The sequence below is a fragment of the Nicotiana attenuata genome, unplaced genomic scaffold (genome assembly GCF_001879085.1).
Source record: "Nicotiana attenuata strain UT unplaced genomic scaffold, NIATTr2, whole genome shotgun sequence".
Taxonomy (NCBI): Eukaryota; Viridiplantae; Streptophyta; class Magnoliopsida; order Solanales; family Solanaceae; genus Nicotiana; species Nicotiana attenuata.
In genome coordinates this window covers 35,316-47,456 of record NW_017675422.1, presented here as the reverse complement: position 1 = coordinate 47,456, position 12,141 = coordinate 35,316, and the positions used below count along the sequence as shown (strand labels likewise).

The following is a 12,141-nucleotide window of genomic DNA, read 5'->3' as shown; positions in this document are numbered from 1 at the left end:
TATATATATATATATATATATATATATATATTTTACTGCTGGGACCCCTTAAAAGTTTTGTTTGTGCCCCCAAATTTGAAAAGGTGGATGGAAGAGCTGGGTTCTTCCTGTATGACCTGGGTTCGAAACCCTTCTTTAACTTTTTCACCTCCTTTCTGTTTTACTTCTTTCAATTCAACATAATTAATACTTTACTTCTTTATATCTAATATAATTTATACTCGATAACAATATGCTTTATTTTTTACTTTTGTCTCTCTTTTAAAAAAAAAAGTTATAGTTTAGTACTAATACATAATGGTCAACTTAATTAATTTTGTTCTTTTTTAAATCCCTCCCTTAAAATTAAAAGCCTCAAGTTGCAACTTATCGCTCCACAAATAGAAAAATACTAATCTTTCTGCCACAACCTTCTTCAACAATTACTTTGACAAAGTAGCATATATCTGTCAACTCCGACTCGGTAATAAGAACTAAGAGTTAAAGATTCTTCTTTAGTTCTTCGACTATTAGCAAACCTTTAATCTTGATTTCTTTAGTAAGTTTTTTGATAATTTTTGAAGTTTGAATACCCTTTTGATCACTGGCCACTTTTTATTTAAAAAAAAAATTAGAAACTTTAAATTTCAAAACATGCTTAAACCAAACATCTTTCCTTCCCGTAGCACCCATTTTGAGAAGAAATATCCCTCTATATTCGATGCTTTCTCTTTCTTTAGAACTTCATTTTGCTTATACTTGGAAGATACTCATCAAAATCCTTAAGTTTTAAAAGAGCTGTACGCCGAATTTTATCATTAGTTATTAGCATACAGTGGTGCCCCCGTCATGCTCAAATCCTGGATCCGCCTCTGCTTTACGACCTCTAACTTCTAACACTATGTTTGGATCAATGTTTCCCATCGTTTTATAATGTATTGTATTGCATTGTATCATTTTATAGATACCATGTTTGAATAGATTGTATCGTTTGCTGTTGTTAAATAATATTTTTGTCGTTTGATTTGACTGTATCGTACTGTACTGCAACTGATAAGTTCATTAAAATACCCCCAATTATTTTAAATAAAATCTATCAAGAGTTACACAAAAAAATAATTTAAGAAAACATCTTTCCACTAATTTATCATTAATTACCTAGCTTGGAAACAAAAAAACTGAAAAAAAAGGTTAACTTATATTAGCAAAAAAAAGAAAAAACAAATAAAACGATGGATAGAGACAAAGAGTGGAAAGCACGGATAAAAAAACGGGGCAAACCAACTCTAGAAAAGATGGAAGAAGACAAAGTAGTGGTCAATAGGTTGGAGATTTGGAGTTAAAATAAAAAAAAATTAAATGATAAAATAGAATTATGGAGTAATAAGTAAGGGCACAATTGAAAAAGAAAATAGGAAATGATCCCACCACACCAAATTGATTATTTCATAAACTGAGGCTTTTGGTTATTCCGGAACAACGCATTTAACAATATGATACAATCAGTTTTAAATAAACAATCAAAACAAACATTATTTTGCAATAACAATAAAATACGATACGATGGGTAACAACCCTCCAAAATACGGTAGGCTGCAAGATGTAAAGATAGTTGAAAAACGAAAATAATGATTTGATTACTTTTTAGCATTTATAATTTTAGTTATGAGCTTACATTTATTATTTGTTATAGTTTTATTAATTTTTTATATGTAAAATTTATGCTCCAATAAATCTAAGGATGGGTCCGCCACCGCCCCGAGTACAAACATTTAATTACATGGTTAATTGAGGGAAAACTGCATCCACTTCCATTTCAAAGTACATCCGCCTCACTGAATAAGGCGGGAAAAGTATCGGCTGGGAAAATGGCGGGTTGGTCATACCCAGATTTGTCCCTTGAAGATTTGCTGAAAGCGGTGAAAGGGTTCATAGAAATGGTGAATCTTGCTTCTGGGTATCAATCATCTGGTCGTATTGCTCACTGGGATTTCCTTAACATCAATAAAGCGCTTCAATGGGCTCTCTTTCTCCAGGATGTCAGTGCCTCGCCCCTCTTTAATCAAACGTTACAAAGTCCAGAATTTTAGTTCATTTTACTCTGTTTTGTTATAACTGCGGTAAAATTGCTTTTAACATGTCTGCTAAATTCTTGAAGTTGATGTTCTGCACTTATTTGTTACTCCCTCTATTCCAATTTATGGACTGAGCATGTAGTTTAAGAAAGAAACATATATTTTTTTTTGAGATTTCTATGGTTGTAAAAGCATGCCATTAATGTAAACAAAGAAGTTTAAAGTTATATTGTTTCCAAATATAGAAAGGTGCAATTCCTTTTCGAACAAACTAATAAGGAATTAATGCCATATAAAATGGAAAAAGGGAGTATGATTGGATCTAAAAATTGAAACAGTTTTTATGTTAACTTCGCATGTGAAAAAGCCCATAGTTGGTTCTAAGCTCAGAATCAGATAAAGGAGGAGGGTTGGAGTAATGTAAGGGTGGAATGGATAGAGAGAGGATTCATATGGTCGGCTCCAACTAGTTTGGGATTGCAGTGTAATTGATTGGTTGATTTATATTCTCCTATTATGCAGTCGTCATCAATAGTTAACATTGCTGTTGGCTCTACCTTTTTTTTTATATTTGTTTTCAAGGATAACTGTCTCAATTATGTAAAGAAATGAAGAGACAGTTCCTCAGTTGCAGTTTGTTCCATGAAAATTATAGATGTGTTTTTTTGGTGCTAATGTTTGATCTTAGATCACGAAATGCTTATTTTTGCTATTTTGGTGGAAAATATTGATGCGTTGGATTGGTCATTGAGATGTCTACTTTTGTTTTTTTCCCCGCATCCATGTTACCTTCTTGGAGGACAGTTTATATATAGAGTTTGGTAGCTTTCTTCAATCTAATCGCGTCGTTCTACCTTTGGTACAGGTGATGAGGGACCTGAGTAGCTCAGATGACTATAGAGACTCTTTGGAGGAGCTTGATACAGCTTTATGTGAAATGGCATCTCATCCAAGTTTCCCCCAGGTAGTGGATTTCATACATGTCCCTGATAAATTATCTTTTAGTTTGTTTTTTATGCTTTCTGCATCTCCTATCTTCGTTCCATCAGTTTACATTATTTTCTCTTGCGACTTAATAATTCTGAAAAGAGGAAAGGCTTTCATAGCTTAATATTTTTAACAGGGTATAGCACATGTTTCATCGAAGGTCCTTAGTAAAGCGAGGGATTTCATGTTAGAACATCTCATCAGTGCCTTCCCACTGAGGGATGAACACCTCAAAGCTATACTGACTGCAAACGTTGAGATGGATTATCACATGCACCAGAAGACAGATGGTAGATCCCTCAATGGATATTTTGGAACCTTGATGTGTAATACATCTAGGAATCATTTTATTAATGAGAGAAATTTTCTAATGGAGGAATCCATAAACTCGTCGCCAAATTCTTCTCCAAGTGGACAAGCTGATGATTCAATCAGCTGTGGGTTTTCTCTCTTCACTGCACAAGCGCTTCAAAGGAGACAACTAACAGTTTCATTGATATCTTCAGCAGAGACAGGCTTGGATGTTTTGTCTAGTGGCTTAAGAGATCTATATGACAGGGAGGACAACAATGCCTTGAATGTAAAAGTGAAGCATACAACAAATTTCATGTAAGTTAGGTAGACTCTCTGTCTTTTTAACTAACTTGAGTCTTGAAGGCCATTTTTCAGGTCGGCATTTTGTGTGTAAGCCTCATGAATTCTATAAGCATATGTGTCTTTTTCAAAGAAATGAAAATAGAACGTCAGAGCTTCTTCTAAATCATGGCAGAGCTGGAGTAGTTTCTTATCTTGTTGTTCTGTCTTATTTGGGGTTTTCTTTCGCAACATAGGACAATTTTCAAACCCCAAAACCTTTGAAGTTAAATAAAACACCATTCTACGCACCTTACTGAAAAGGAGCGTGTTGCTCACATTTCTATAAACAATCTGGATTCTGTATGACGAAAAATCACTATAACAGCTCCGACTTCTTGGCTATAATATAAAATCCTTATTTCTTGCACCCAAAGGTGTGGCCTAGTGGTCAATGAATTGGGTTGAGAACCACGAGGTCTCATGTTCAAATCCCAGCAAAGGTAAAAAATACTAGGTGATTTCTTCCCATTTGTCTAAGCCTTGATGGACAGAGTTACCCGGTACCTGCTGTGGAGTGGAAGGTAGTGGATACCTTGTGGAATTTCTTAGTCCAGTAGCATTTGCATTCACAACTATTTGCAGTACCCTTTTGGAATAGCAAATCATACATGATAGTTCAAATTCAGTAAACCATATATCAATTTAACCGCACATTAATCATACTTTTTATTTGATGATGTCTAACATGATCTCATTTTAATGCTACTTCTCTATAGTTGGTCGGAGAGGCTAAAGATTTAACCTCTTAAACTGTAAATATGAGCTTTAATACTAAAGAATACAGTGGAGTGGCAGTAGTATGTAAGAAGCTTGATTACTGCCATTGTCACAAAATCTGATTTGTTCTCTTGATCATGTATAGATGACTGGGTGTCTTGTAGAGAATCCTGTTTTGATGTAGTTCCTCTACTTTTTTGGTATATCGTATGCGGTAGCTTTTCCCATTATTAATAAAATTACTTACCTTATCAAAAATATGAAACGTCATTGTAGTGCAGCAGAAAATAAAGTCTTTTCTTGTTAATGCCCCAAGGACTGAAGAAAGACCAATTGATTCTGTGGCCTGGAATTCATGGAAATCGAGGAACCTCACATATTTGCTTGACAAGAGAACTATTAGACTGGTCTCAGGTGCCAGCCTGCTGTTTTCTGCCCCAAAGAGCCAATGGATTCAAGTGTTTCAGCGGATAAATCTATCATCTCAAACTGAGGATAGTTTTTGCGAAATAGTTGTAAGTCAATTTAGCTATCTTTTTCAAAGGATTACTCTGGTTCAATTTCTTTTGGATTGCAGTTTCTTTTCTTTAAGGTTTACAATTATACTGCCTCATTCTTGGATCTCAATTAATCACAAATTGAACTTTGCCAATATCTTACAAATATAACCAGCCAATCATATGAATCTTGCAAATTAGCCAATGAATGAAAAGGCGTAAGCAAGTTATTGGTTAGAAATATACAAATTCACTTGAACCCTGACAATTTTAGATGATGTATGTATCATCCTTATAATCATGAAATTCCAACGGGTGATCTTTCTTGATGATGATTAATATGTCTATGGCCTCTTTTGAAGTTACATAATGCAAATAAAGATTCTGATATTCAGTTGCAAGTAATGCATACATAATTGTCTTTTTTTGTAAATTCAAGTGAAAAAGTGAGATCCGATAGGTTTAGGATAGATCTGTCTATTTGACAAACATATCAAGATAAAGAATAAGAAAAGTCATAGATTGATTTCTGACATCTAAGGAGCTGTATGAGGTGAAAATGTCTGTAATAGTTATGGACATGGTGATGTAATTGCTATGATTATCTAACAGTTCAAGTGCACTTGATATAGTGGAAGTGCAGTCAAATCATGGTTTTTTGGGAGTGGAACACCTTCTGAAGGTTTTTTTTTGGGATTTTCTCTCTTGAATGTTGGGGAGGGGAATTTAGTTAGATACTAATAACCCGTTTAATCATTTCAGCTATAGACAAGATTAAAAAATGGAAAGTAAATTTTTTCTGTAGTGGATTAGCAGTTTGGTTAGTTCTAATTGACATCATCAATTTGGCTGAGGCTTCTTTCTACATTTATACAATACATGAAAGTTTTTGAGTATTTTACTACTTTGTTTCAATTTGTATGGTGATGTTTGATTGGGCACAAATTTGAGATATTAATTTGACATGTGTATTGTATCCGTGGAAGGGGAGCTTTGGCGTAACTGGTAAAGTTGCTGCCATGTGACCAGGATGTCACGTGTTGGAGCCGTGGAAATAGCTTCTTGCAGAAATATAGGGTAAGACTGCGTACAATAGACCCTTGTGGTCCAGCCTTTCCCCGAACCCCGCGCATAGCGAGAGTTTAGTGCACCGGGCTGCCCTTTTATTGTACAATAACGATTGAAAAGTTAGTTTAATAAAGGAAATATCACATCAAAATTTAAAATCTTAATAGTTGAATTCTTGAAAGTCCTGAAAGTTGTATAACATAATATTATTCACGAAATGGTAAGAAAAACGGAAATAGTGTTATATAAATTGAAAGGGAGGGAGTACTGAGGGGTAGTTATTCTAGATTTTTCTTATTTTCTTTTCCTGGTACATAAGCTATTCCAAAGCAAAAATCACAGGGAAGGAAATTGTTTCAAAAGATTACAATCTCTTATACAGTAGAAGGAAAGGATCAATGTAAGCGATACCAACTAGTTGGTATTAAGGCTTAGTTGTTTGTTAGGAGCGTATGCCGGTAAGGGATTATGGCGAGATTTTAGAAAAGTAATTTGCCCTGAAAGACAAAATGACAAATTAGTTACTCCTAGTGGAATGAATTTTTCTCAAATAGAGTGGAAAGTATATAGATAATTTATATAGCCAACCTACAGTAGTATTGGATTGAGGTGGAATTGATGGATTGATTGATATAGGCTATTTAAACTGTACAACTGGACCATTTTTACCTTGACGCAGCAAACTGCTGAAGCTGCATCATTTGATTTTGTTGTTTTGAAGCATATGCCCTTTTAGCCAACATCTGTTTTTCAAGTACTACACTGGAATAATCTTTTGTGGTATATGGGATCGTTCTCTTTGATATCTTAAAATTATCAGTTCAATTTGAATAGTTACACTGATTGCTGCTTCAAATTCTTTTGGACGATAACTAAGTTGATTGGTTGGGCTACTCAGAGTATGGGATTTCCTGATATGTAGCTGGATCTTCTTTGAGGGGAATGCATGTATTTTATACTGATATATGACTAGTTTTGTTTGTTGAAACCCAACTTCTGCAGGAGCTCTTGTTACTAGGATGTGTAGCAGACAGATGGAGTTCTCTAATTGACCGTTTGATGTTGAGCTCTTGTGAGTTCGTCACCAATTCGAGGCTATACAATGAGGTGCATAGCTTGGTACTGAGTGGTTGTAGAAACTTTTGCTGTAGAGAGGAAATCATGAACTCAAAGGTAATTTTTTCTTGTAATCAAATCCCTTCATTGTCTATTAGCAAGAGCTGCACATGCATGCCAATGAATATGCATCTTGCAATGGTTAACTGAAATTGATAGTATTATTTGTTCATCATCTGTGTTTTACACGGCTGTATAGATCTAGATATAGGTTAGATCATATTGTTTTTTTGTTAATGATATATTTTGTCCATTACATGAATTTACTTTCTTACTTCCTTGCTTCTTTACTTCCTAATATACATAATTCTTTTTGGGAGGAAACTAAAATACTAACAGTATGGGACATGGTTGTATTTAGTTAGAAGATATAAAATCATTTGAGAACTCTGAAATTGAAAGGTATAGTTTATACTGTGTTAAACAACAAATCTGTACTTTATCCAACTATGTATCTATATTTTAAATATCATTGTCAAGACATAAAATTCATTTGAGAACAATGAAACTGAAAGTCTGATTTATACTGTGTTAAACAACAAAGCTATGCTGTATCAACTATTTATCTGTACTCAAAAAATCATTGTCTTACATTCCAAGTAAGGCAAGTTCTACTTATTTGTTGGGTTCGTCTTCATATCACACATTTCTAGTTAGATGAACATTTCACCTCTTTTAATGAGCAAGTTTTATGTCCTCTTTGATTTTATTCATTTTTTTTATTATTCTTTTTAAGTTTATCACTGATATTTTCTCTGGAAACTGTACCCTGTAAAAGTAGCATCTGCAAAATTGCAAACAGGCGAGAACATGAATGTTCACCTTGAGATATTCAACTTTTACTGCTCTAACATGTGGTGTATCTAAATTTTTCTCTAGATCTTAGAATCTTTGTCTTTTATTAAACTATATGTAAAGTGTGCATTTATCTTTGGCATGCCTTTATGGTCAAGTTTGCACATAATGAGCATTCTTACGCTATTATTCTCCCTGTGGATGGTTTTATAGTCCCTTTCTTTCTTTTCTATATTTGTTATAACAGGTAAAAGGAATTATAGAGTACCTTGAAGTTTTCTTACACAATCGGCTATATCTCTTGTGGGAACTATCTCCAGTCCTAGCAGCATTTGCAATTCCGTCCTGGTATACCTGTCAAATTATATGCTGTTACCTGTTGGGTTCTCATGTGATCAATTCTTTTACACCGCTGAGCTTACAGACTTTATATTTTTTCGGAGGTTATCAACGAATAGCTGGTTCAATTAATGCAGGTCAAATTTGTTCAGAAAATATCTGACGGAGCTTGATGCTCAAGTTATAGGAGATTTTTCGTTGACTAGGTACGTAATTTCTTTCATGTGGCATGCCTCATTTGGTTATACTGATTTTTCAGTTTTTAAATATTGAATATCTTATACCTCAACTTCTTATCTTGGCTAAGAGCTTTGTTCTGCTGATTATTCTTCCTTGCTTTTCTTTTATGCAGATCCTATAATAGTACTACCGAAAGGAAGGAGCATAAAGAATGTGGGTTTGCTATGATTTCTTGCTATCTTCCTTCCTGTAATTCTGTACTAATGTTATATATAAATTGATGGACTATGGCAGTATCTTGCAAAACTATGCATTGGAATGTTTCAGACACTATTTTATCTACTTCTTGAAGGCCTTTGTGTGAAATATTGAGTTAATATCTTTCACATAACCAGAAGTTCAGGTTTTATTATTAGACCTTGGGGAACAATTTTCTCTTTTAAATATATAGTTACCAGATTGTGGAAGGAACGCTGGAAAACGGGTGGGTAGATTGGAAATCAAATATTCATTCTAGCTATATTTAAGTAGATAAAAGTCTTCAGGCATAAGCAACCTTTCTTGTTTCAGTTACACCTAGCTGTAGGTAATATTACGTACCTTCTTGGTGGGATTTCTCAGTTGTTTCCTGCCATTAGGATAATATGAATACCCTTCTAATACTGGTTTAGAAGCTGGACCTGTCAGCAGCTTTCTTTTGAGGCTGATTTGTCCGTGACATCATTTAAGATGAGATCACTGAGGGACCAAGTGTAAAAGAATTTTGCTAGTGAACAACAACTGGTTGTTGATACCTTATCGGGGATTAAATAGTTTCTCTATGGATAGTGGGTTTTCAGAGACTATATAATAAAATTTCTTGTTTCTGCTATTTGGCTTCTCATAGTTTATTTCATGTTAGACGTTAATCTCTTTCTATTTGGGGGATGCTACTCTTAAGTACTGATTTATGTTCAACACTTCCAGGTGATGTGGCTGAGAGAATTTGGTGCCTTCATGTTTGTCATGTTGGTGGTTCTGATATAGAATCTGCTTCATTTAGCACTTGACAATATTTCTCTTGTAGGAGTAATTGGTAAGCCTTGCTTCTTAAATGTGTTACTCGTGCCTCTTTCTTTTTGTGGCTTATTTGTTATATATACTGAACATCTCGCCATTTAGTTTCAACTATTGGTAAGGCGGTCATACTGATGGAAGAGCCTGGGTTTTATAAGCTGTGAAAGATGGTGGCATATAGACCCTTAGTCATGATAAAAACCTTACCAAAAATGTATTTCCGTTGCTTCTTGCTGTGTTTGCTTTAGATGGAATGCACAAAGTATCAAGATAAAACCTTTCCTTGTCAAGCTATTTACTGCTCTTTCATTTGGGTATCTCTAATTTGATTCCCTAAACTGTCCCCGGCTTCGTTGTTCAATATGAGTCAACTTTCGCTTCATGTTGACTCCTTGAATTAGGATCATGTCTTATTATATTAGAAGGTTAAAGGTTAAATTTGGATATCTTCTTCCTTCATAAGCCTCGGTTTTTCTTTTATATTTCTCTTATTCCAATTAAAAGACAAGAAGAAAGCATAACCAAAACGGAACTCCTTAAAGCAATAGAAAAAGTGGAAAACAAAGAGAGACCCTGTGGAAAGATGCCGAAGCATTCTGTGACACGTATCCCCTTTTAATCTGTTCTTCTTTTGCTTGTTTGGAGATTAGTCCTTTCAGTCCCGGGGGAAGGATGGGGAGACTCTTTCCGCATAAGTGCTGAGGTAGGCCTTCCCTTGACATCATAACGAGCTCCTCCTTTCATAATGATTTTGGGAAAGAAAATATGACGGACAATGAATGTGTTGTGTTGTTAAGATTCTATCTAATCCTTAATTAGTTACAAAAGAATGATGTTACATCAATAGGAAGAGCCTTTTGTTCTGTTTTGAAGGTTGGACCATCAGGACCTACAAGAAGCAACACACAGTTGTCGCGTTGGGTATGAGTGAGGGCCATTTCCACTCACTGCCTATGTGAAAAGGACATCCAATACTAACGAAGCTGATGCCTACGAATGGAATATATACATACACTTGAAAAGCACATATAGTATATTCCTCTTTACACATTCCATTAAAAATGTGGTTTTGAAGTTCCCTCTACTTTCTTGTGTGGTAAGCAGGTGAAGGTTGAAAATCTTGATGATGGGAAGCTCGAAGAAGCTCCATATGTTCAAGTGTCAGGGATGGAGAGTCGCACACTGCAGCTCTGCTGTTACACCGGTCAGTATTGAAAGAAGAGCACCCGTTAATTTTTTTCAAGGACTTTATATTGCTAAGCAGTTATATTGGAGGTTAAAGTCACAGTGGAGGCAACTTTTGTCATGGCGGAGAAGCTCAGTCCGCTTTAGCTATGATCCTTACAGCTACTCTCAGAATTTTGATGATGGTTGCTCTAAGGAACAGCGATCACCTTTAGCTCCTCAGTAATTTTCATCTTTTTCTTAGAGCATTATAATCAACAAGTAACGAAAGGGTATGTTCCTAAAGTCACGGGCCGTATGTTCCTAAAGTTATACCCCAGAATAACAGAAATCAGTATGGGCTGGTGAACAACCTTGGTTCCCTGTTGAAGCATGAAGAATGGCAGATTGCTCCTCTTAATATCAGGACTTCACCAGTAAAACAATTTGGCAAGTTGGGTAGAAAATTTGGTGATGTTTCCATTACATAAAGTTTTACATACAGCATAATTTTCTCAATTTATCCACTTGAGTACTATAGATTTCTCTGTACTTTGGTCTTATATATTGATTCTGTAGTTAGAGCTGAAAGTATATGTAAATGTTTAAAAGTGGTGACTTTCGCATTCACAGCTTAATACTGAATCAGAGCTAGTTGAACTTGACATTAGAAAATTTTCTGGCTGAAGTAGTTTGACAATGCAAATTAAGCTCCATTTCTCCCTTTTAGCACAGTATTTAAACTTTTCGATGAACTTTATTATCAAGACACTGGCAAATGTGGCCCTCCACTTTATCAGATAAGATTCTAAAATTGCATCAGATAAGATTATCGATGGGATAATGAGAGGAAATTATTTTCAGGCTCTCGTATTTATATTAAACTAAATAATTTAATCATAATAGTCAAAACTGAAATAAAAATACATATCACCTTAATCATGATTAACATTTTGTTTGAATCATTGTTCCGCATCGTTTAATAATGTATTGTATTGTATCGTATCGTATTGTATCGTATTGTTTTATAAATACAATGTTTGGATAGATCGTATTGCTTGTTATTGTTAAATAATATTTTGCTGTTTGGTTTGACTGTATCTTACTGTACTGTAACTGATAAGTTTACTAAAATGCCCTCAATTATTTAAATATTAAATTTATAAAAAATTATGCATAAAAATAATTAAAAAAAACAAAATAGAAGAAGGCAAAACACCTTAAGAAAGCAGAACAAAGGAGCGAGACAGAAGAAGGCAAAACAAAAGAGCACAACTAATTAGAATTGAGTTAAAAACAGATTAGGAGAAAAAAATAAAACTGAAGGCGGCAAAACACCTTTAATGTTGGCGATAGAAGTTCTGGAAATAAACAAAGTAGGTTATAGCTTGGAAATTTGGAGTTAAAATAGAAAAAAAGGTAAAGGGTGAAATAGAATTGTGGAGTAATAAGTTAGGACATAATTGGAAAGAAAAATAGGAAACAATCCCACCATATCAAATCGGTTGTTTCAAAAAAGGGGACTTTTCATT

The 12,141-nt window shown here is 34.5% G+C and overlaps 1 protein-coding gene across 1 annotated transcript; it reads left to right on the top strand.

Moving 5' to 3' along the window:
- Positions 1-1,767: 1,767 nt before the first annotated feature.
- LOC109220060 lies at positions 1,768-10,636 on the top strand. The gene is made up of 10 exons (XM_019384521.1): positions 1,768-2,018; positions 2,920-3,018; positions 3,178-3,650; positions 4,711-4,909; positions 6,962-7,132; positions 8,118-8,218; positions 8,347-8,415; positions 8,562-8,602; positions 9,356-9,464; positions 10,550-10,636. The coding sequence occupies exons 1-9, from the start codon at positions 1,848-1,850 to the stop codon at positions 9,436-9,438; spliced, it is 1,407 nt and encodes a 468-aa protein (XP_019240066.1). The 5' UTR covers positions 1,768-1,847; the 3' UTR covers positions 9,439-9,464; positions 10,550-10,636.
- The last annotated feature ends 1,505 nt before the right edge of the window (positions 10,637-12,141 follow it).